The sequence below is a fragment of the Passer montanus genome, unplaced genomic scaffold (genome assembly GCF_014805655.1).
Source record: "Passer montanus isolate IOZ18808 unplaced genomic scaffold, ASM1480565v1 scaffold56, whole genome shotgun sequence".
NCBI lineage: Eukaryota > Metazoa > Chordata > Aves > Passeriformes > Passeridae > Passer > Passer montanus.
The window spans coordinates 4,168,914-4,192,102 of NW_024370595.1; the positions used below are offsets into that span (position 1 = coordinate 4,168,914).

General features: G+C 44.6%; 2 protein-coding genes and 1 long non-coding RNA gene across 4 annotated transcripts in view; 1 reads left to right on the forward strand and 2 right to left on the reverse strand.

Annotated features, from left to right (window-relative positions):
• SLC9A7 (solute carrier family 9 member A7) overlaps nt 1-2,657 on the forward strand; it is a 69,836-nt gene extending 67,179 nt beyond the window's left edge. For both annotated transcript variants that reach the window (XM_039725681.1, XM_039725679.1), the window contains one exon: nt 889-2,657. In XM_039725681.1, the coding sequence (XP_039581615.1) occupies nt 889-1,137 (249 nt within the window). In that variant the 3' untranslated portion in view covers nt 1,138-2,657. The remainder of the gene's footprint in view (nt 1-888) is intronic.
• A 2,994-nt stretch (nt 2,658-5,651) lies between these two features.
• Nucleotides 5,652-15,048, reverse strand: LOC120510169. The gene is made up of 3 exons (XR_005629434.1): nt 13,105-15,048; nt 11,847-12,010; nt 5,652-8,944 (listed from the first exon to the last, which is right to left on the reverse strand). It is a non-coding gene; the product is annotated as an uncharacterized LOC120510169 (long non-coding RNA).
• A 1,211-nt stretch (nt 15,049-16,259) lies between these two features.
• Nucleotides 16,260-22,592, reverse strand: CHST7 (carbohydrate sulfotransferase 7). The gene has a single exon (XM_039725713.1). The coding sequence runs from the start codon at nt 22,466-22,468 to the stop codon at nt 21,065-21,067; it is 1,404 nt and encodes a 467-aa protein (XP_039581647.1). The 5' UTR covers nt 22,469-22,592; the 3' UTR covers nt 16,260-21,064.
• Nucleotides 22,593-23,189: the final 597 nt, after the last annotated feature.

Below are 23,189 nucleotides of genomic sequence, written 5' to 3' on the forward strand. Positions count from 1 at the left end.
CAAGCTTATAGCACTGATTAGAATTTCCTTCAAATATGAAGAAAGCCCATTTTCTGACCAATTCAGCTATATTGCCTTTTACCATGTTAAACAGGAGTGCAATTTTTGTTGTATTATGCTGTGATAGAGAAATGAAGTGCTTTATTACACTTTGGCAATTTCTATTCTCTAAATATTTCATTCCATCTCTGCCAAAATAAATTCACAGCGTTTTGTGAGACACTTTCTTAAATGATTTTGAGAAGAAAACACATCAGAACTACTTACAAAACTATGAAGCAAGATTTTTGTTGTATCCATCATTTATGGTTCAGGAGCATGCTTAATAACTAGGTCAAGTAATTCTTTATTTAGGAATAGGTAAAAGTAAGGAGATAGTTTGAAAAATATTGTTAGTTCTTGATGTGTAACAAAAAAGTGTTGAGGAATCCTTGAATACAGAGATTTTGGGCTTTCTGAGTTCTTATTGACTTGCATTAAAAGTTTACTAGTGAATTTGACTAATTAGCAACAGATGCAACTCTGTATCTGGAGTGGCTCAACTGTGCTTGATCTCCTGTATTGCCTTCTAAATTGTCATGCAAAATCCAATATGTACCACTCATCTCCTGTACTTCTGGTGTACTTCCAGTGCTACTAAATACTGGGTTACCCGTTCCATAACCTAGTTCTTGGCTTCAGCTCCCTCTCATCTCTCCCCAGTAGCAGTAGCTATATAGGGAACAGTAAGCTGATTTGCAAACACTGGGTTCAAGGTTATTTTTAACATATCTTAAGGTAGAACCTTATCTCTTCTGTATTGACATGTAGGTGAATTCTTCAGTTATGTTCTGGGCAAAGAAAGGTGCTGTGCACTGTATAAAGATTTTTCTTTTTTCTTCTTTTCAGAACCAGGAACAGCTTCGAGAAGAGGATTCTGATTTTATTCTGAATGATGGTGACCTTACCGTGACATATGGTGATACAACAATAACTGCAAATGGTTCTTCTGGCCCCCATACCGCTACCACTAACCTTGACAGCAGGAGAACAAAAAGTAGTTCAGAGGAAGCGCTGGAACGTGATTTGGGAGCAGCAGATCATGAAGTTACAAACAGGGGTACCCGGCTAGTATTTCCTCTGGAATACAATGCATGATTACTGACTCAGTAAAAATAACTCTTGCTCTGTGAATGGATCAAGGAAGACTGCAGGCCACTGTGTCACTTGAGGTGGGGGTGTTTATTTAAACAAGTTAACATGCAGAAGTGGTTTTACTAGGGTCTGAAGATGTCACCTATTTTTTACTCAAGATGCTGACAGTGGGGTTTTCTATATGTCTGAAAATAGACAAATGAGAAAACTGGTTATTCTCCTCTTTCCAACTGCTTATCAAATCCAAGTATAACTAGCATGCTGCAATTGTCTTGTTCAGCTGCAGCAGCTCTCTCTCTGAAGAGAGGTACATGAAAATGTTGTCATAGAACTGAGCTTGTCTTGGCTTAGCTTGAGAATGTGAAAGGACAACTATAAACTTGACAATTATTAAGAGACAAAAAAGATTGTGTGTATATCTGAATGTGAAGAGATCCATTGTTAACTTCTCTTGTGAGGCTGAGGAAACTCAAGTGAAATGGGACAGTAAACATTAGGATTACAGATGAGTAAATGAAAGACTGGGGAATCTGTTACTGCAAAATATACTTAATCTATTTCAGGGAAAAGAAAAGGGAAAATAAGATTTCTTCACTGGCTAGCTGTTTAAATAGGAAGGCAATGAAGGCTACTTGTCCCTTTAGCTTTGGGCAACTTGACTATTACTCTTAGCCTAACTTCTAGTGCCTCAAAAGAAAAACATCCAGCTTCCTGTGGTCTAAGATGTACCTGAAGCCAACGTGAGCCTGGAGCCAGGCTCTCTCGGGTAGCAGTCACAAAATAAAACTTTCTTTCTTATGAAGATAGTTGGAAACTTGGGCTGGGGAAAACAGCAGAGAGGAGGAGGAGGAGAGAAATAAAGAGAGAGAGAGACAGTATTGAACTTGCATGGAACCAGGAGGTTTCATATTGCTTAGAAGAATTCATGGACTCTGCTTACAGTTCTTGTGTGTGATAAACAGCAAACATCTAATTAAACAGACAAACAAATACTACTGTTTTTACCATTTGTGACTATCCTAAGAGAAAGCTGTTTACCCTTGTTCTCTCTCGCAGAGTAGATGTGAAACTTCGGTGGGGCATTGCACAACAGCATATAAGCTACAGAAGTGATGAACTGTAGTATCATCTTAAATGTGAAAAGGGAAGAATCTCTGACTAGTATTTAGCCCACTTACATGTAGGCTAGCTTTAACTTATTGCTAAATGCTTTTTCATTTCCAGATGAGGAGATAATCATTGTCTTTGCCAATAGCTGAAAATGTATGCTTTGAACAGCCTTTCAGCTATTTAAAGCATGCTAAAATGTGATTTCATTCTCATGTCTCAAAAGATTTATTTTTTTAAAGAGTTTGTGGCCCACTAACGTGATGTAATATCAGTTTGTCCAAAAAGTGTGTTTTTCTTGCTGCCATTTCAGTTGTTCCTTTCATAAAATTGTGTGTGAGTAAATACCCACTCTGTTTTTCCTTAACTATTAAACTTATTGGGCTAACCTCAGTATGTGAACTTCCTGCTGCAGAGGAACTTTGCAGTTGTGTTGTCTAGTCTGCTTTCTTTCAAACGTGTTCTCTAATGGGGGATCTACTTCCCTGTCTGTCTGAGGTAAATTTATAAAGGGTATTGATCTGTAATGACTGTCTCACATTATTAAGAAAAGAGACGAGGAAACCAGGAGTTTTTTTGTGAAGAAATTGTAAAACCAATACAGAATCACAGAATATTCCCAGTTGGAAGGGACCCACAAGGAACATCAAGTGCAACTCCTGGCCCTGCACCATCCCCAAGGGTCACACTGCGTGCCTGAGAGTGTTGTCCAAAAGCTTCTTGAATTCTGTCAGTGGTGCTGTGACCACTGCCCTGGGGAGCTGTTCCTGTGCCCAATCACCCACTGGGTGAAGAACCTTTTTCTAATATCCAGCCTAAAACTCCCCTGACACAACTTCAGGCCATTCCCTGGGTCCTGTCACTGGGCACCACAGAGAAGAGATCAGTGCCTGCACCTCCTCTTCCCCTCATGAGGAAGTTGTAGACTGCAGTGAGGGAGCTTTGCTCTTAAATGGTGCAGAGTAACAAATTCTGATGAAGATGGCTGAGCAGAACAACTCCTTTACAGGCCTGCATGTGTTTTGCAAAAAAAAAGCCAACTCCCTTCACTTCCCTGGGAGCACAGGCAGTTTATCAGTTAAAGCTGAGGAGCCATGAGCAGGTCCTGTGACTGCCAAGAGCACTGCTACAACCAGGGGCCCAACTCTGGAATTTCCAGGGTGCTTTCCGTGAGAGGTGTTCCAAGTGCTGCTGACGCTGCTTCCAGGAGCAGCTCTGATCCTCCATCTCCAGTTATCAGGCAGGAGGAGCACTATGACAAGTGTGTTTACACTCTCTGCTACATGTCTACTATGCAATGTAAACTGGCTTTCTGATAAGCCTGAACAAGGGTGAAGTATCACATACTTGGTACTTGACCAAGTCTAGCCCTATTCCAAGGAGGCATGTTTTCTGGCCTATGAAAAGACAAAAAAAAATGTATTTACTTTTACAATGAAGGAATTGCCTTTGGGGAAAGGACTGCAGGAATTTTAACTGGAGGAGAGAAAAAAAATTTTTTTTTTTGGCTGAACTTCCAAAGAGCTGATCTGAAGCAAGTAAATAGCAAAGGTTAAAATTATGTCCATTATTGATGAAATGATGGCTACTATGTTTTACTCCTGAGGGGAGGGGAAGCTCTCACAGTAGGAATTCTAGCAACCTTAACAGATATTGTGAGCTGCTCATGCTGCTTAGGAGGCCAGATTCTGTGATTTTTGTCTTTATAATAAGATTGGCATGGTCCTTCATGGACAATATCAATTTAACTCCAATTGCAGTCTCTCTTTAGACAGTATTGGTCAGCAGAATGTATTTTAGTCTTATTCTGGACAGTAAAACCTTAAACTAATATGCTTCACATGCCTTTCAAAGAAAGGTTCAGTGTTTCTTTTAACTCTGAGGCAGCTCCCTGGAATAACATGCTTGACCTCAGCCTTGGCAGACATGGTGTCTGCTTCTGCACAAGTGTGGGAATGGAATTTGAATACTCTCAAGCCTAAACTTCATATGCTTTTCTTTAACATTTGGGGGAGGACCTTTTTGGGGGAGAAACCAGAGAAGTTACAGATGCATCAGCAGGGAGTATTCCTCTCCAAAAGTACTGAACTCATGACCCACTGAAACTTTAGAAGGAAGGGACGACAACCCATGACTAGGAGACACAGACCATCCAGGAGAAAAGCAGCCAGTAAATGCCCTGGATGGGCTACGAACAATCTTGGTCATAATCAGACTTGCAGAAAGTAGGACAGAGCTGCTGAATAGGTTGAACACATTAATCAGTTGAAATCATGTAGATTAACAAATTCCAATATCCCTATATTGGAAAACACTCTTTGTAAGAAGCAGCCCATGCAAACCTTATTTTCAATGCAGAAGCAGGGTCCCAAGGTTTAGGGGAGAGCTTAATATGGCACAGTGAAAAACCACAGATACTTCTGGGTCTGGAATTTTTGGGAGTGCCATTGTGAAAAATAACTTCCAGTAGAAATAAGCCTGCAAAGTGAAAGAGGAGGAAAGTGTGGAGGAAACAGCGAATTACAAAGCCAGGAAATGGTTTAAACAGGCAGCTCTACTGTGGGAACAGCACTGTAAACAATTGCTATTCTTAATCTTACAGTCCTAAATGCTGAGAAGTTATGTTGGCTTCTGCATACCTTATCTAAAACAAGGGCTGTGGGATAATGCAAAAGTAATAAAACCACCCCATTCTAACTGATCACAAAATGAAAGGCTTTTACAGGGTGGCACTGACTTGCTTCTACTCCAGAGTAAGGAAAGTCACTTTGAACATTTTTTTTTAAAGTAACCTCACATCATTACTATGTTTTCTTGATTTTAAACTGCCTATAGTAATGTTGAGAGCAGTTCTTAGGGTAACATTAGTGTGGAAAATATGGAAGAGCCTGATGAAACATGCACACATATAAACAGTCTGCAAATGCTTTTCTAATATTTGAATCTGTGTTGCAGACTCAAATTACATTTCATATCTTCATTTGATACTTGCAATTTATATAAGTTTTTGTTATGGAACTTAAACAGTTGCAACAAAGCAATTGAATATTATAATCAATTCAGATTTTCAGGTAATAAAATGATCTATCTGGTTTGGCTGCTTTATTCACTCTTCCTCTGGTACTTTCTTGATAATAATCTATTTTTCACTGCCCCACATGGACTTGCTGACATCCAAAAATGCCAGTGGGTTTGAAGATTTATCTAGGGACTGAATGTTAAATGGGTGAGACAGCTCATTATACTTTATACTGGAATAAAAGACTTTATTAGTTGCCTCCACTCTCCAAGACATTGGTCACCTGCTAAGCTGCCATGGGTAAAGCCAGTGCTCCCCTCAGGTTCTTGTGCAATGGCACAGAGCCAGAAAGGATTTCTATTGGTGCATGGAAGGGTATTAGTTGCCTCCACTCTCTCTATCAAGGAACTTGCTGGTGTAGAAAGATATCTGCATGGAGGGAGAGAAGCCCTGGCTTATTGGTCACCTGCTAAGCTGCCATGGGTAAAGCCAGTGCTCCCCTCAGGTTCTTGTGCAATGGCACAGAGCCAGAAAGGATTTCTATTGGTGCATGGAAGGGAGCAGCAATCTTTGTCCCAGGAAAATTAAAAATATTTGAGTTAGTTCTAGCTTTTATTAACATAATCATTTTTAGTTTAATTTTCTGAAGCTCCATTTCCTGCAGTTTTTTAACCTTTTGGAGCTTGAAAATGTCACATATAAACACATTAGATATAGATTTTTAAAAAGGAGAGAGAGAGGCAGAATAGTCAAACTTCACTTTGGTGCCTCAGTACAATTTCAAAGCTATGCTACACTGCTAACTTATGCAAATTTGATTAATTAAATGGCAATAATTTAAAATGCTGAAATTAAAGGTCGCTTTCCTTCTTCTAATGAAAAAAAAGCCTCCAGATTTGCATTCCCTCAGAGAAAGTGAATGCCCAACTTAAAAGGTTTTTGCTGCAATGTTAAAATACTTAACTTTAGGCTACAAGAAATGAATTGGATTTATTTTTTAACTAGTAAAATCTCTGAAGTTGTTATTACTGAGGAAGGGAGAAGTAGGTCATGCAGTTCCATGTTGTAATATATTTATGACTTTTGTTTCCAGACTTTAGTTTAATCAAGGAGGTTATCCTCCACTGCCTGATTTTGAATTTCAGTCCTAAATTGCTTGGCTTGAATGTCTTGATGTTGACACAGATTAATACCAGAAAGCAGAACACCAGAAGGCATTCTTCTGGATCGCATCAGCCGATTAGTAATAGCTCTTGTGAAATAACAGCTTCCAGCACACAGGGTCACTTGAGGTAAGTTTGTCTGATTTGAGTTTGGGATATCAGAAGTAAAGAAAGGGAGGTAAAATCACATGACCCATAGCTGGTTCTGGTGGAGCAAGGAGAATATAAGTCATCTAAGGACATCCCAAATTTGCTTCCTTCCTTTAAGGGAGACAGGATGCTGTGCCTTGACTTTGCAGTTACCGGCTGGCTGCTACAGGTTGCCTGTTAATTAGTTTTGGTCTGTTCATCATGCTCAAAATCAGAAGCAGCATTTAGCCTGAATTTTCGGTTTACCATTCTTGTCACTTATGATATAAACATATCAGTAACATTTCAGGAGGTGTCTTAGGGTTATTTCAAACATAAAATGCACTAGGAATCCAAAGTATATCATGCTGTCCTGACTAAGGCTGCTGTGGTAGATGCTCTGTCCAAAACCTTTGGTGCTTCAGTTCCCTTGAGGCACCTAAAGCCTGCATGGTATGATAGGTTCAAGCTGGGGGTGGTCCAACTGCTGTTAGGGAGGGCTGTAATATATCTTTAGTCCTATCCTTCCAAGAGAGAAACATGGTTTCTTGTGTGCAAGAATGTTACTGGGTGCTAGTGTGCCAAATGTTTTTAATAATGCTGAAGTAATTGCTGTAAGCAGAGGTTAGTAGAACTGGAATATAGTCCTGTATCCCTTGACACATCCTCTTCATCATGTTGACAGCTACACGACAGCTGTCCTTTCAATATTTGCCCTTGAAGCAGTGAGTATGTAAAGAGAACAGCAACTCTCTTCAGTACCAGGGCTTGGTTTCTTGGTCTTCAGCACACTAACAGTGTGCAGGTCTCGAGTCCTAGCTTGGAGCTCAGTATCCTAAAGAGGTTAAATAGCAAGGAATTATCATTTAAATACAACAGTGGGTGGGGAATAGAGAGAAAGCAAAATATTGTGAAAGCTCTCCGTGTTGTGGGGATAGTAGCAGTGGAGGATGGGGAATAAACACCTGCTGGGCTTTCTGCCACTGGCTGGCTTGTGTACAAGCTTGGCTAAATTTTCATTCATGTGGACAAGATAATGCAGTAATTTCAGCTTTGAGTCTCTTGACTGAGGCTTCATCCAAGCATTCTGTTCTCAAGAGAGGAAATGTTAGTGCTCCTTGGAACTCCTGCTCTGCCAACACGTTTCAGGTTAGGTATGAAGACAGTGTTGCTGCTCTAGATCAGCATCATCTTTCCATTTTTTATTCCTTACTTCAAATAGACCTTACTTCAAATAGACTTTGGAGTCACTGGGAAGTAGCAAGTACAAAGTGATGGAGTTCATTGTTTCACAGTGAGTTACACCACTGGCTGCACTAATCAAAGGTGTCATTTGCAGTCATCAGAAATATGTCTTTTTATTTGGCTGATAGTAATGCAAAACTTACAGTGGCTTGACACATATGTGATACACATGAACTTTGAATTTATCTTGAAAGTGGAAAAGGCTGATAGTGTCAGGTCTTCCCTCAAGGCAAAGTCAGCAACTCAGCTCTCTTCTCACAGCACAGGATTGATTTCGAGCTCCCTTCCTTAAAATCTAATTAATGGTTTCCACCTTGGAGCATCCCCACCCTAGGAAGGGTTGCAATGTACAACAAAAAGCAAACAGTTTGTAGAGGAATAAAATACAGATTTACATCAACATGGCTGGGATAGAGAGGTGTTATAACTTTTAAATCTGTTGTTATAAAGAGTGAATGATCATGCAGACAAAGAAGGTCTTGATGATATACTTAATTTTATGAGATATTTGGAAAATCCTTTCTCAAAAAGCCTTGACTCATGCTCTCTTAGTCACTGTAGGAAGAATCTATGAGTGTTAATAAATGACCATTTATTCTCTGTTCTGTTTCTTATCTTTTCACCAGTTTTCACAGTGGAGAGAAGTTACTAGCACTGTCATCTCAAGATTTGTAGGGCTGGATATGGAGAAGGAGAAGAGAGTCACAGGAAAGTGGAAAATGTGGGGGATATTCAGTTAATTCTGGAACCCAAGGTTGATTGTAAAATGAGGTGTTGCTCTTAGTGAAAAGCATTTCCAGTGTGTGTGCGCCTACAAGTGCAACAGCCTATAAAATAAATGCTTGTCTGTCAGAAAGAGCTTGGAATCATCCTGGTTAGTGTTCAGAAGACAGCAGGGGTGATTAAAAAGACAATGCTGAGGGCTGGAGCCAAACTCACAAGCCATCTGTTGCACTGTAAATCCAGTGCAGGATCTGCTGGCCCGTGCTGTCCAGAGCAGTGATGTGTGGGTGGCTTCGCCAGTCCTCCGAGGATGTGAGGGGGAGCTTTGGCAGAGATACCCGAGGAGATCCTGCTTTGTCTTGCAGTATCCCATCATATATAGACAGTAATTTTTCAGTATGTTAACATCAGCTGAATATTTGAACTGGATCAAACAAAGGAGGAGTGGAAATAATGAAAAGAGATGGTGATCAGAATTTAAACTCTACTTGAAGAGCTACAGACATTCTGCACCCTGACTTTCTTTCTTTCCCCAGCCATTCAGTATTTTCTTAAACATACTTAATAAAGGATATTTGTAATCTAACATTGCTTCTGTTCCAAGACTAGGGCACCTCTGCCACGACTCAGTTCAATAATCTCAAAGAAACTTAATTTTGTTAATTCAGGTATCTATTATTTTTCTTAAACAGGAGTGAGTTCACAAAGTAAAAACTATTCCTGCTAAACTAATCCACAGCCCAAGACAAAGTGATTTCTGAGAGGCACTTAAAGTAAAATAAGCCATGCATATTTTGCAGTTAGGAGCTGTTTTCTTTTCCTTTAAAGAAGAATTTTAAGAAGAATAAAAAGTGACAGCCTACCTACGTTTTTCTGTAGGGTAACACTTCAAAATGTGACTATGTCTATATACACTATATGTCCTGAGACATTTGGTCAATGAAATAAAATTATCAAATCCATCCCTATTAAAAATCTTAAACAAAACCACGTCTGCTCTCTTGTTATGGAACAAGAAATCAAATTTAAATATTTAAATGATTATATACAACCTGAAAAAGGAAAATATAACCTGAGGTAAATGTATAGCTATCTTGAAAGCACCTTTTGTTAGAGAAAGGATGAGTAATTAAACACATGCCAAACCTATAGAGAGAAATTTGATTTACGGCATGAAATTTTCTAAAACAATTGCAGTACTGAATGCACCTGTCTTTTGCTAGAACTGCCAGCCTCGTCTGCTCAGCAGTGCTTTCAGTTTTTACACTACAATGAGGAGAAAATGCTTCTCCGTGGTTTGCTATGCCCCACTTCTCTCTCTACATTAGTCAGTCTGTGCAGAAAATTCTTTCTGTGTCGTTACAGCAGTGAGTTTGTCTTGTGTGGTAAGTATTAAAACAGCAAACAGAAGTTGCACTCAGTGGGAAGCAGAGCTTTCCTGGTGCCCTCCACGGTGCGGGAGGTAGCGAGCTCCCAGACACTGGACCAGATGCTGTGGGGTTGGATGTGGCTGTGGAGCTCCAGCCACCTGCTCCCACCCAGCTCCCTCTACTCAGACCTCGATAGGCCAAGTGCCAGCTGGGTTACCTGAAGAGTGGGATTTGACCTGTGTGTATCCATGGTCGGTGATGTGCTTTCACCCCAGCCAGCAACTGAGGCCACACAGCCACCTGCTCACTCGCCACCAGTGAAATGGGGGAGGGAATCACAAGGACAAAAGGGAGAGAACTTGTGGGTTGAGATAGATGGTTCAATAGGGAAAGCAAAAGCTGTGCACACAATCAAAGCAAAAGAAGGAATTCACTCACTGCTTCCCACGGGCAGGCAGGTGTTCAGCCATCTCCAGGAGGGCAGGACCCATCTCACACAACAGTAACTTGGGAAGTCATGATCACTCCAAACACCTCCTGTTTCCTTCTTCTGCCCCCAGCTTTATGTGAAAGCATGAGGCCACATCATCTGAGATACCTCTGTGGCCAGCTGGGGTCAGCTGTCCTGGCTGTGTCACCTCCCAACTCCTTGTTCCCCCCCAGTCTCCTCACTGGTGGGTGAGGAGCAGAAAAGGCTTTGACTCTGCACAAGCACTGCTCAGCAATTAGGAAAATATCCCAGTGTTATTGACACTGTCTGCAGCACAAACCCAAAACCACCCCACACTAGCGGTCTGCAAAAACTTAACTTCCCCAGCCAAAACCAGCTCAGTTGGGCTTTTCAGCCAACAGCAGGAATTTGGGGTTAGACCCCAGAGAGGCAGCAGTGTTGAGCAGCTTCAGGCAGTGAAAGAGAGGGAACCCCAAGGTGCACAGTGCACTTTCATCTAATGGATCATGGGAGAAAGTCTCTTCAAGCACAAGAAACACCCATGCTGGTAGAATTGTACTGGAAAAATACACAGGGCAAGATGTGATTTACCCTGGACACTGGTATTTAGAAAGAGAGGAGAAGGGAATGACAGCAAATTTCCCCAGATTTTCCTTCACTAGGAAGCAATTAACAGTTACAACACTATGGTCAAATGTAAACAGAACCATCCTTAGGTTACTATAAGCTATCCATAGCTGCATGCTTCAGTACAGATGCTATATCTGCCTAGTGCAGGGCAGCAGTATGTTAAAAAAAAAAATCCAAATAAGGCAGATCGTCCATACTGGGCCTTTAGCCAACAAAATCTGCAAAGATGGATGTGCAATTTATCTTGTAGAATTTCACACTTTATTTGGAAAATAACACTATGCTTGTATGAAAGCACGTGGTTACAAAAATCAACCTGATCTTACCTTTTAGTAGTTATTCCAGAACTTGACTGTCAAGTCAGGATGCAAAGGATTTCAAAGGACACAAACTTCACTCTGTATTAATTGTACTTATGATATTACAGGTAATTAAATTGCTGCTTACAGTTAGATACGTCTAATACTACAGTTGGTTTAGATTAAGGAGTAACTATCACCTTCCCTGGATGCTTTTTACCTTCACTAGTTTAAAACCCCTCAATATTGGAATGAACTTCTCATGGGTAGAGCAGTGATGAAGCCCTGCAGGCATTCAGAAATAAGTCCCAGGAATGATTCTGTAGGGCCCTAGACTACTTGTGCATTTCCCAGATCAAAGCGTCGTCAAAAGATGAAAAAATTTACTAATTAAATGCCTAGCTCAAAATTATTCTAGCTATTCTGTAACAGATCACAAGAGACTTCTCTCCCACTTATCTCTGGACCTTTTCTTTCATGCACTAGTAAAGAATTTAAAAATAATGTTTCTCAAAGGCATAGCCTAACCCTTTTGAAGGACAGGAGTTTTGCTAAGAGGACTGGGGCATCACTCACCGGCTCAGTAGCCAGTAAAGGAGTTTTATTCTCTGCATACTGAGGAGTGCTCCAAGGTCAGCCCTCAGGAGCTCAATGTCTCAGAACTGGAATCCCTCCTGGCAGGAATCTGTGAAGCTGTAAGTTCAGGCATGACCAGACACACTTTGACAGCTCCAAGCAACCTGAAACTCAGTTTAGAAATAAGTTTATGCAGTCTTAAAATTGCTGACTAGCTGCTTCCTTCAGGGGTAGCATTACCAATTTACAAGCAGCATGTTAACCTCTGGTAGAGAGCTAAAAGCAGCAGGAGGGCCACTTTCCAGGGCAGAACTATCAAGGCAGTTACACATAACCTATCCTGCTTCTCAAGGCTTTAACTCCCTTCCTATCAGGGAACAAAGTTTTAGAAATATCAGCTAATTATTGTTATCATCCAATCTAAATGCAACTGCTTTGATTACAAGAGTCAACTAGCAGATATTTTAATAAGAATTTACAGAGAAGAAGATATGGTTTCCAATTTACAATTTAAGGATGCAAAATTAAATTTATGCTAAAGGAACTCCTCATTTGCTGCAGCAGCTTGAGGCTGGGTCCTGCTTTCTAGCAGTTTTCACATTTTAGACATGAAAAATCTTGTGAACAGACAAAACCAATTTTCAGGTAAGCAACAGCACCTCTTTTCATGCAAGAAATTGATGTTATATAAATGATTGAAATATTTATCTGGTTATCTGATCTGGGGGCATGAAGGCAGAACTGGGATTTGAGTATGGAAGCTGATCAATATGTAAGGATGAACAAACCAAAGTGCTTTATTGAAACAAAAACTGTAAAATGGAGACCTGAATTGGAAATTAATAAGCTTGAAAGCTGAGTATTTGGGGGAGGGGGAGGGCTGTTGTTGTTGTTGTGTAAAAAAATAATTCTATAGTTACATGCTTGTGACAAGAACAAGTTAGCACAGAGCAATGGTAGGAGGCTGTTTTCTGCATCTAGTAAGAGAAGTAACAGAATTATTCAAGAAGAACAATTATTCAAACAGATTATTGGGAGCACTTTTTAACAGTGGGCATACAGACATAATGGAATAAATGACTGCTAGATGAAGGCTTTGCCCTTATTGATTTCAAAACCAGCTTGAAACAGATGACAAATGTCCCACCCTGTCATCTCTAAATCCATTTGAGAAAGAGTTATGTATCACTCAATGTTCTTAAACAGGTTTTATTTTAAAAAAGGGAAAAAATAAGGTGGGCGGGGGGTGAATACTCACAACAATTCAGTCAAGTCACCCCTCCTCAAGCAGCAGCTGAAATGACTGTGAAAAGCCAAGGAAAGGTTTTCAAATCTTCCATCAGAGAGGCCTCTGCTGTACTTGGATTGATCTCCCACAGCCCTTTCCCATTACTTTAACAAGTGCTGCCCTTCAGATCCTATCCAGAGCCCACCTGAAAATAGTGTCATGCCTGTGCATAAATAAACAAGGGACTAATCATTTTACAGCTGTATGGCAAAGGATTAAAGGCAGCTCAGCCACAGGGAGGGCAGTGCTAGGGCTGGGTGGTCCCACATCCTGCACTTGCTGGCACAGCTGGGATTTCTACCCATGGCAAGTGAACAACCACACAGCCTTTGTTTACACAAACACACCCCACCTTTCCTTTCCCTTCAGCTCATCTCAAGGAAAAAAAAGGGCAAAAACTGTTGGGATAATGGTGTGGGATTTGTGCGCCTCTTGATTTATTGTACAACTCCAATATATTTTATTCAAACACTGGCAGAGGCACAATTACCAGATTTCCTCATAGGAAATGTTATGAGACATTAACCTATTGCAGAGTACTCCAGAAGAACTGGAGTCTGGAGTTAACAATTAATCTGAAAGTCAGCATTCCCTCCTTTCCACAGAGCACAAACAAAATGTACAAAGCATCTTTAAACTAGGGCTCTGATCTTTCTGTACATTAAAGCTGATTTTTCAGAAGACTACAGTACTTCCTATGGGCTTCTGGACCATCAGCTTCATATCTAGTCATAACATGGTAATCTACTGTATCAGTTCCTTTCTATTTCTAAACTATAGGAGTTGTCTTTTAAAATGAGTTGTCTCTTCCATCTCTTCCTGCCATGCTGTTCTTATGGCTAAAAAACCCCACCTTCTTCCAACTGCCAGGATGAAATGATTCCGTGCTGATGTGTAAAAATCTGTTTTTATGCCAGTATTGTTCAGAGCTTGATTACCTCTCTTCCACACTGCTGTGCATGCTGCTGTGCACTGCTGTCCTCTTTCAACCTTGACTTTGAGACTAAATAAATCACACAGCTTGGTCCTCTCCAAGAAGTTATTTCACCTGACATTTCTCTGTATCTATCAAAAATATTACTTCACACCCTTGGGGCTCGGGTGCCTATGACAAAGAACATGTTGATACCACTATACATTTGCCCTTTTCATAACTAGCTCACTCAGGGGTTCAGAGTCACCCCTTGAGCCACCAGTGTCCCCTGACCAGGCACACCTGAACACTGACTGCTGCTACAGCAGGTCTGCAAAGCCAGCTCCAGCATACCAAAGGTGTCATTCAGCTTCTGCTTGATTTGGACTTGGCCTCTTCAGAAAATCTAACTTACTTGTCTAACATCTCACAGACACTGTGGCACCAGGGACTGAGTCCAGCTCCACTGAGAGCTTTTAAATACCTCAGCCTTGAGATCTGCCTCCATCCTTTTTACCTCCTTCAGTCTCCCACCAGATTCCTGCACACTTTCTAACCTCTGGCACAGACCAGGTGCCTGGTGCTCGTGGTGCCAGTCATGCTGCACGATCCATTCCTGCCCCAGGTGTGTCCAACCTTGAGTGCTGATCAAGTGCTGCACTGGAGAAAAAACAACCACTTGTGATACACGACTGAGAAGGAGCCTGAAAGGAGAGGCAGCAAACACTGAGTCTGACTCCTTCAGTGCTTGACTTTGCAGCTCAGACATTGAACGCCTCCGTAACAGGGTGCATAGACAAGAGGTTTCCTGGCATTTTTTTAAAAGCTTATACTGAAAACAATAGATGTCAGTGATATGCACATGAGTCACTGCTAGAACTGGGACTTTTAAAGCCAGTGTACAAACATCTGTCACTTGAACCAAGGACACGAACAAGGACCTCCCCCAGACTCCTGTGTTCTGGTGGCTGGTGGTAATGCCCATTGCAGAAGGGGCTCCAGAAGCACTCCCAAATGGAGCTTAGACAAAGGCAGCTGGGTGAGACAGCTCTCACATCATCCCTTTCACTCACAGACTGAGCCCAACAGTAGCAGAAGGTGGGCAAAGACTTTATTTTTACAAATTTGAGCTTTAAAACTTCAGTTTTGCAGGAGAGCACTTATTCCCATGCATCCCACCCCAATGTGGTAAGAGAGCAGGGGGTAGTTAATAATTTCCTTATACAGAGGGAAAGATGGGAGTCTGGTTTGCAGATGAAATGTGTTTATGAAATGTGGGCTGGGAAAGGTATAGGGGAGGGCAAGTCACCACTGCCCTGGAACCAGCTCTCCACCCAGGGGCTGGTACACTGCCAGCTGTCTGCACAGCCATTTGAGCTGAGATACAGCAAGAGCTGCTGTTGAAGAGTTACCAGTTTCCTCCTGCAATTTGGACTTAGACTCATTCTGCTCTCCATCTTGCCCCTGTTCCTGCCCTGAGCTGTCTTCCTCTATCTCCTCCAAACAAGACACTTAGGGCAATTCCCAGTTCTTGGTCCCTACTCCTCCTAGCTTGCTCTGTCCATGCTCCCTCCTTTCCTCACACACTCCTAGCCAACTTTTCCAATTAAAGCAGCCAAAACTTCCTGCCTTTCCTCATCAAATCCCAGTCCCTCCTTCATCTCACACCGAAGTCCTTTGCCCCACAAATCCCACTATCCTCAACCAAAAGTGAATACCTTTCCTCATTCCCCCATGTCAACCCCATCTGCCATCAATGTCTTCTCTCTCTCACCTATAGACCTTTCCATTATTAAGCACTGGAAAGCTGAACACTGGATTTGGGGGTCTTCTTTAGGAACAACTACAGCAGGGAAAGAGGGGATAGGGAAGAAGGCATCAGTGGGAACCAGAAATGGCAGAATTCTCCCCGTCAGCCCAGTGATGCAGCCCCTGCCGTAATTACATGGTTTTGATTCCCTCTGTACCACATTGAGTTTTCTATGGGAAAGAAAGAGGTTTGCACATGCTCACTGGAGATAAGACCAATGCAGATTTTATTTGGTATAAAATAAAGATACACACACATACCAAAACCACTTTTACTGAGCACGTGCTATCCATTTTATACAAACATTAACATATTTGGCCAAATCAGAATAGAAAGCAGAGGTAAAAAAAAAAAACAAAAAAAACCAAAAAAAACACCCCAAAAACAAACAAACAAAAAAAAAACCCCCACAGGATCCTACGGCTACAAAGAGGTCATTTCCCCTACCCAAAATGGAGTTCCTGTCCCAAAACACTGAAGTGACAAATGATTTCAAAGAAATATATTTGAGAATATTTGAACACAGGCAAAAGACCACCACATCCTAAATTAAAAAGAATATGCAACTGCTTTGACTGAAATTCCAAAAGACTTAAACCTTATGCCCATGACAAAAAGTTTCAGTCTATGTACAGTTGAAGTTTGGCAAAGCTGGACCTTCAGAAACAGGGCAACAAGTTTGGAAGCTGCAGGGAAGGACTGGATTCCCACTTAACAGCAACAAGAAATGGCACTGCAGGTGCCCTAGGTTAGCAGCAGAGCTTAACATCTCAGTGCTGGAAGCAAGAATTTCACAGTACTCAATATCCAGACTGCAAGTCCTAAAATGTTAACCAGCTTGTGCAGAGCTGAGACTATCAGATATACATCTCACCAACAAACAACAGGCCCCTCAATCACTGAAACCCACCACCCCAATGTGCCTGCATCCAGCTTTCCTCTCTTTGAAACACAGCCAAGAGGACAGTCCGGGCCTGGCCCCTCATTCACACACCCACTCACACTGCCAGTGGGGTGTTGAAAACTGCTAGTGCAAGGCTTGACAAATTGTATTTCTCCCATCTCATCCTCCGTGGTGGTAGGTGTCGTGTTAAGTTAAATAGGAAAGACAAAACAACATCTCAGGTAGTCCCAGCGCTGCACGGATTGCATGGTGACTCTGAAAACTGACAGGCACCATCAGAGAGTCTCAGTGACAGCTCTCTGTGCTCGAGAAAGGAACAGAACATGCTGTCGGGCTTGTTGGCTCTCGGGGTTTAATTCAGTGCTTTAACTGCGTTACCATAACAAACCCAAAACTCTGCAGCATTTTTTATCATTGAAAGTGGTGATACTGAGAACTTAATGCAGAAACTCAGGACTTGATGCCCAGACTGATGGGGGAGGAGGGGGCTAAAATGACTCATGCAATACTGAAGTTGTTAAATAAGTAACTCCACAAACATTCTAACACTTCTGTTAAATACTGCAACTGATACCAAACTACTTCTATTGTACCTGTAGTATGAAAGTACATACTGTGGATATCTACAAGGATTCCATCAGTAATATCCTACGGAGTAGAAATAAGGTAGGGCGCAGGTATTTCTTGGCCCTGGACTTTCATAATTTCCCACAAGCAATTATGGCATGGAAATATCCCAGCCTTTTATGAATAATTACAGTACTCAAGTTTCTACCACCCTTAACTCAGATGTATGACAACCAAAAGTTAAGTAAAAACAGACAGCAGAGTTGTCTTGTGAGTATTTGTCAGTTTTGTACCCATTTCCCACTATGACTTTTTAGTAAATGAATTGTTAATTTGTTGTATGTAATGTAGCACAAGCAGGTAATTTTCATCAATCTCAGTCTGAAATAACTAAAACATTTTGACTTAGTCCTGCACTGTGATTCTAAGCCTTCCAAGTACAGGTTGGATATAAAAATGTGCTTACTGTTCTCTTGCTTAACATGCCATGTTCTGCTCTAAATGAGCAGTCATGGTTCAATTTTCTACATCATCCAGTAGAACTGTGACTTCACCTCGAACTGCCCAAGCCATAAATGTCCAGCTGCTCTCAAAACACAGTCTAACTATGGGTGTCCTGCTTTCAGCAAGTTCTGGTTGGTTCCAAAGATCTCTGCCACTCAAACTCCATGCTGGTTGTCCTAATCAGGCCTATTTCTGCCTTTTCAGATAAATACCAACACTGACATTTGACAGTACATTTGCTTTTGCTTCAAGGCCTGAGTTTCAAGACCAAGTACATGCTGTAAGCACCCTGAATCATACTGTCCAACACATCAAAACACCATAAAGAGAAAAATGGGATGCATTTGTTGGTGAGCCTTAGTTGTCCTCCTTGGGCAGAAGAATTTAGAAAACCTTCTAGAGACTGAAGCGCACGTGTCACACCACCAGTCACTAAGCAACTGTCATCCACATGCTGTTCTAAGATGTCTCTCTGGCCTACTTGCTCCTTTCTCAGCTTTGGATATTCCCTATGGATTTTTAAGATGAGTTTTCTGATGAATTCAGGTGCACTGAATGCAAACCAAAAATTGCACTTGCTATATTTTGTACACTTTGCCCAATGGAGCCTTTTTCACATTATACAAAAATCTAAAAATTAAAATAATCACTCATGGAGAGCAACCAGGCTAGTGAACAAGTTGTGCTGACAGAAATAATTATTGATACAGAAATGCATCTATCATAGAATATCCTGAGTTGGAAGACACCCACAAGGATCAGCAAAGTCCCACTCCAGGCCCTGCAAAGGACAGCCCCAACAAGGGGCTGCCCTTGGCTTCCCCTCAAAGCCCTTCACCACCTCTGCAGCTCAAACATGGAACAGTTTCAGAAAATACCGAATTATTTCCAATAAGTGGATTTTCTCCCAGCTATAAGAACCAAGTTAAGCTAGATGGTAACACTTCTTTGCTCATCATGATGAACCATTTTAAGTGAAATTAAGTGTTAGTTTTGAAAGACTTACAAAAGATATCTACCACCTGAAAGAGCATGATGAGATTCTCTGTCAAGGTGAGGAGAATGCTTAACTGCTGCATCACACAATTCTGTGATTGCAACTTGCTAAAAACAAATTAACAGGATATACCGGATTTTAATCTCCCATCCAATTTAAGAAAATAAGTACCATATCATCTTTTGGTATGCACAAAAATGTTAATTTCTTTCCAAACCTGTCAGTACAAGCCAGGCTGGGTACAGTCCCAGAAAAACCTTCCAAAATAGGCTACCTGACACAGGTTATCAAGGCATTGTACACGTGCTATCTCTAGAAATAACATTATTAAATGCCACTGGAACATCCAGAGACAAATTTTGGTGTCACAGGCACAGTGAGAGAATGCAGAAACACCCCTTAGATAATACACAAGTTTTTCCAGCACAAAATGAGACCCTGTAATTCTTACTTCAAGCAGAAACCCAAGTCTGCAAAACTGAATGAAGTATGCTACAGGGAAATGGATAAATTTGTTCAAAAATATTGTTATGACTACATTTTCCTGTCAGATAATGAAAGAAACCTGTTTCTTATGCCAGCATACTCTCAGATGGGAAGATCAAGGGGAAAAAGAGCCAAAATGAATGAAGGTTCATCCTAATTTGGTGACATGCTGTACAGCATAACACTCAGAGGACAAAAATGTACAGTGCAATTCAAACACCTCCTCCATGATAATATAACATCTTTGAACTGCCTTTATTTTCAGCACTTTGTATAAATACTGATTTCTTCCTGATCCTGGATTATCCTCAATTTAAAACTCATATTCTGGGTTTGTAGTTGAGGAGTGCATGTAAACATCCCTGTAATCCTGTACAGCCTCACGAAGCCATTTAAAGACTACCAGACTGTAATAGATTCAAAAGCAGTCCCTATGAAGTTATGAAACTGCATCGCTAAGTTACAACTGAATCTTCTATCCCCACATCAAGAAATTAAGAAACAAAGGTACATGCAGACACACACACACCCTCTTCTCACACAAGCTGCAGGATAGCTGCAGGAACGTGTAATTTTAAAATCCAGAATAAAACTTCAGGGGTTTTTGTTTGCTTGTTTGTTTCATTTGTTTGGTTGCTTTTTTTAATGTAAGATTTTATTTGGGAACTTCATGATTAATTTGTCTTAGGAAACATTTGCTTTTGTCCAGGAGTTGCCAGCTGAGAGGATGTTATTGTTTGGAAGGGATGTGATCAGGAGGACCCTGTGCACGGCACAATGTGTCAGCCCGGAAGCCAGGGAAGAAAAGTGATTCTCTCATCTGAGAGAGAAAACAAAACGGAAATGTTGAGCATTTGCCTTCCAGTTTCATTCACCCCTACACGTGTTCCAAAGAAACATATTAGTCACCTGTACCTCACATCAGTATCAGCAAATTATATCAATGTATGTATATTCAAAAAATCCTACAATTACAGATTTCTTTAGAAAAGCAAAGATTTCTGCCACAAGCATCTTCAAAACACATAAGCAGGCGAATGCTTACCCTCCCTGCACTGCTTACCCTGCTGCTCAGAACGATGGACAGAGCTGTTCCCCTTCCTTCAGCCCCCTCCCCACAGCACCAGCAATGGACAGGGGCAGACACCATCCCTGCAGAGCAGGTTTGGGGCAGGAGAGCTCAGTCCTACCCTGCAGCAGGAACTCTCCTCATGGCTGCCCAGGCCCCTGCTGACCCCTGCAGCGACTTCACAGAAGCCTCTTGTGTTTCAGTAGCAGTAGGACAGCTGTCAGTGTGATTCAGAGCTCCAGAAGGGCAATGCTCTCACAGGAGCACCTTCCAGGCCCTCTAGTTCCTTGCTGAGAGTCTTCACCTGGGGGATTTTTAAATTTTCATGCAGTTTGTTTGTAGCATACCTGTTCTTTGTACATGATCACAATTTCAGTGATGCCGTGCTAGGAGGACACCTCTTACCAAACCTCCTGGTAAATAAAACATCCCCCTGCCCTCTCCACACAGCCCAGAAGGAAAACAGCCACAATGAAGCCACAGCGGCTCGGGGGGCCTGGACCCTGCAGCGCTGCCTGTACCCGAGGCGAGGCAGGTGTCCCTCAGCCGGGGCCGCCCCGAGGGATCGCCGGGCTCGCCGAGTGGGCCCCTACCATGCCAGCGGTGACCCCGCGCTCAGCTCTGCCCGACGGCGCCCCTCCGTCCGCCCTCGGGCCCGTCCGGGACGTGTGGCTCGGGCGCTACCGGGCGTCGCCGGCGCTGAGGGGGTAGGCGAGGATGCTCATGGCCTCTCCGCACGCCGCCTCCACCTGCCGCACCTGCTGGCGGCTGAGGCGCTCCCGCCAGGCGTGCACGGCCTCCCGCGCGTCGCGGGCGGAGATGAGGAAGGGCCGGTCGGAGGAGTAGGCGGCGCCGCGGGTCATGTTGACCACGAAGTCCTCCAGGGCCGGCGGCACCGTCAGCCCGGCGAAGCGCAGCAGGCGGCGCAGCTCGGCGCGGGGCTCCTGCACCAGGTCCTCGTAGCGGAGCTGCGTGTAGCGGCGGCGGAGCCAGTCCGGGGCGCGCCGGGCCAGGAGCAGATCGCGGAGCCAAGACTGGCAGATCACCTCCAGCGCGCCGCCGAGGAAGAACTCGGCGCGGTGCTGCGGCTGCGGCGGCCGCCCCCCGCCCAGCAGCCCGGGCGGCAGCAGGAGATGCTGCTGCTGGTGGCGGGCCGGGCCCCGCGGCTCGGCGCGGTGGCGGCTGCGCAGCACCTGGACGCTCTCCCGCAGCAGCGCCTGCCGCGCCTTCAGGCGGGAGTTGTGGACGGCGCGGGGGTCGCGGAAGAGCTGCACCACGCGCAGGTTGAGGCCGGGCTCCCGCAGCAGCGGCAGCAGCGCGCCCAGCTCCAGCAGCCGCACGTCCTTGATGACCACCACCGGGTACTTGCGGCACTCGGCCTCCAGCTCCCGCAGCGCCCGCGGCGGACACGTCTCCTCGCAGGTGGCGCCGTCGACGAGGCCGATGTCGCCGCGGGGCCGCGGGGCGGCGGGGCAGAGCGGCGGCGAGCAGATCACCTTGTTGGTCCGCCAGCCGAAGATGCTGGCCGTAGTGAGGTTGTCGGCGGCGGGCGGGGCGGGGGCCAGCGGGTCGCGGGGGCCGGACGGGGCGGTGTAGAGGCGCAGGACGGAGAAGTCGCATCGGAAGAGGGCGCGCAGCATGTCGCGGAGGGCTCCCTGCAGGCTCAGCGCGTCCCCCGGGTAGAGCGCCTGCCAAAGGTGCCACATGGGCTCGTACAGGTAGAAGACGTCGGGGTGCTGGTTGAAGAGCTCCCCGAGGAAAGAGGAGCCCGTTCGCCAGGTAGCGTGCAGGTAGATGTGCCGCTTCCCCGCCGTCCCCGCGCTGCCGTTACCCGCCGCCCCGGCCGTGCCCGCCTCATCCTCCTCCTCTTCCTCGTCCAGCGGCGGCCGCTGCTCCCAGCCCCACTCACTCAGCGCCTCCTCCAGGCTTGGGCAGCGCCGCAGCAGCGGCTCCTCGTCCGTTCGCCCGCGCCTGGCCCCGTAGTCCAGCGCGTAGGGCACCAACAGGAGCAGCAGCAGCGTGTACAGCACCAGCACCGCGGCGAAGCGGCGATGTTCGCCTCGCCACCGTCGCCGGCCCTTCATCGCTGGGGCCGGCTCGGACCCCGGCTCCGCCGACCCTCTGTTTGCCGGAGGGCGGCTCTTTGCGGAGAAGCAAAGTTAGCGGCGGCGGCGGCGGGGATGTGGGCGGCGGGCGGTGCTCCCCGCCGGGGAGCACGCCCACGGGCACGCCGGCCCGGCTCCGGGCCGCTGGCCGCGCTCTCCGCTGCCTCCTCCTCCTCGTCCTGCTCCTCCTCGCAGCGCGACGCGGAAGCGCCCGCACCTGCCCCCGCTGCCGCCTGAGCAGCCGCTGCCGCCGGCGGGGCGCGGACTGCTGCTGCTCCCGGTGCCGCTGCTGCTCCCGGTGCCGCTGCTGCTCCCGGTGCCGATGCTGCTCCCGGTGCCGATGCTGCTCCCGGTGCCGCTGCGCCGGGCTCCGGGCCGCCCCTCGCCCGGCCTCCCTCCCTCCTCCCCCGGGCAGGGCCGGAGGGGCGGGCTCGGCACGGCGGGACTCCCCCCGCCCGGGAAGGGGCGCACCGAAAAGGAGGTGTGATAGCCAGGACAGGTAGCGGGCAGCCGAGGGTGTCCCGAGGAGGAGTGGTTGGTCCTGCTATTCACCAGAGCTCCGGAGAAAGAACACGCAAGACGCTACAGTAAGGAGAAGAGGTGCAAATGTATTTTTAGGGTAGCCGACAGCTATTAAAATCTGCAGCGAGTTTCAAAATGCTGCAGTTCTGCGCTGTAGAGAGCTGCGGGGTGTCTCAGC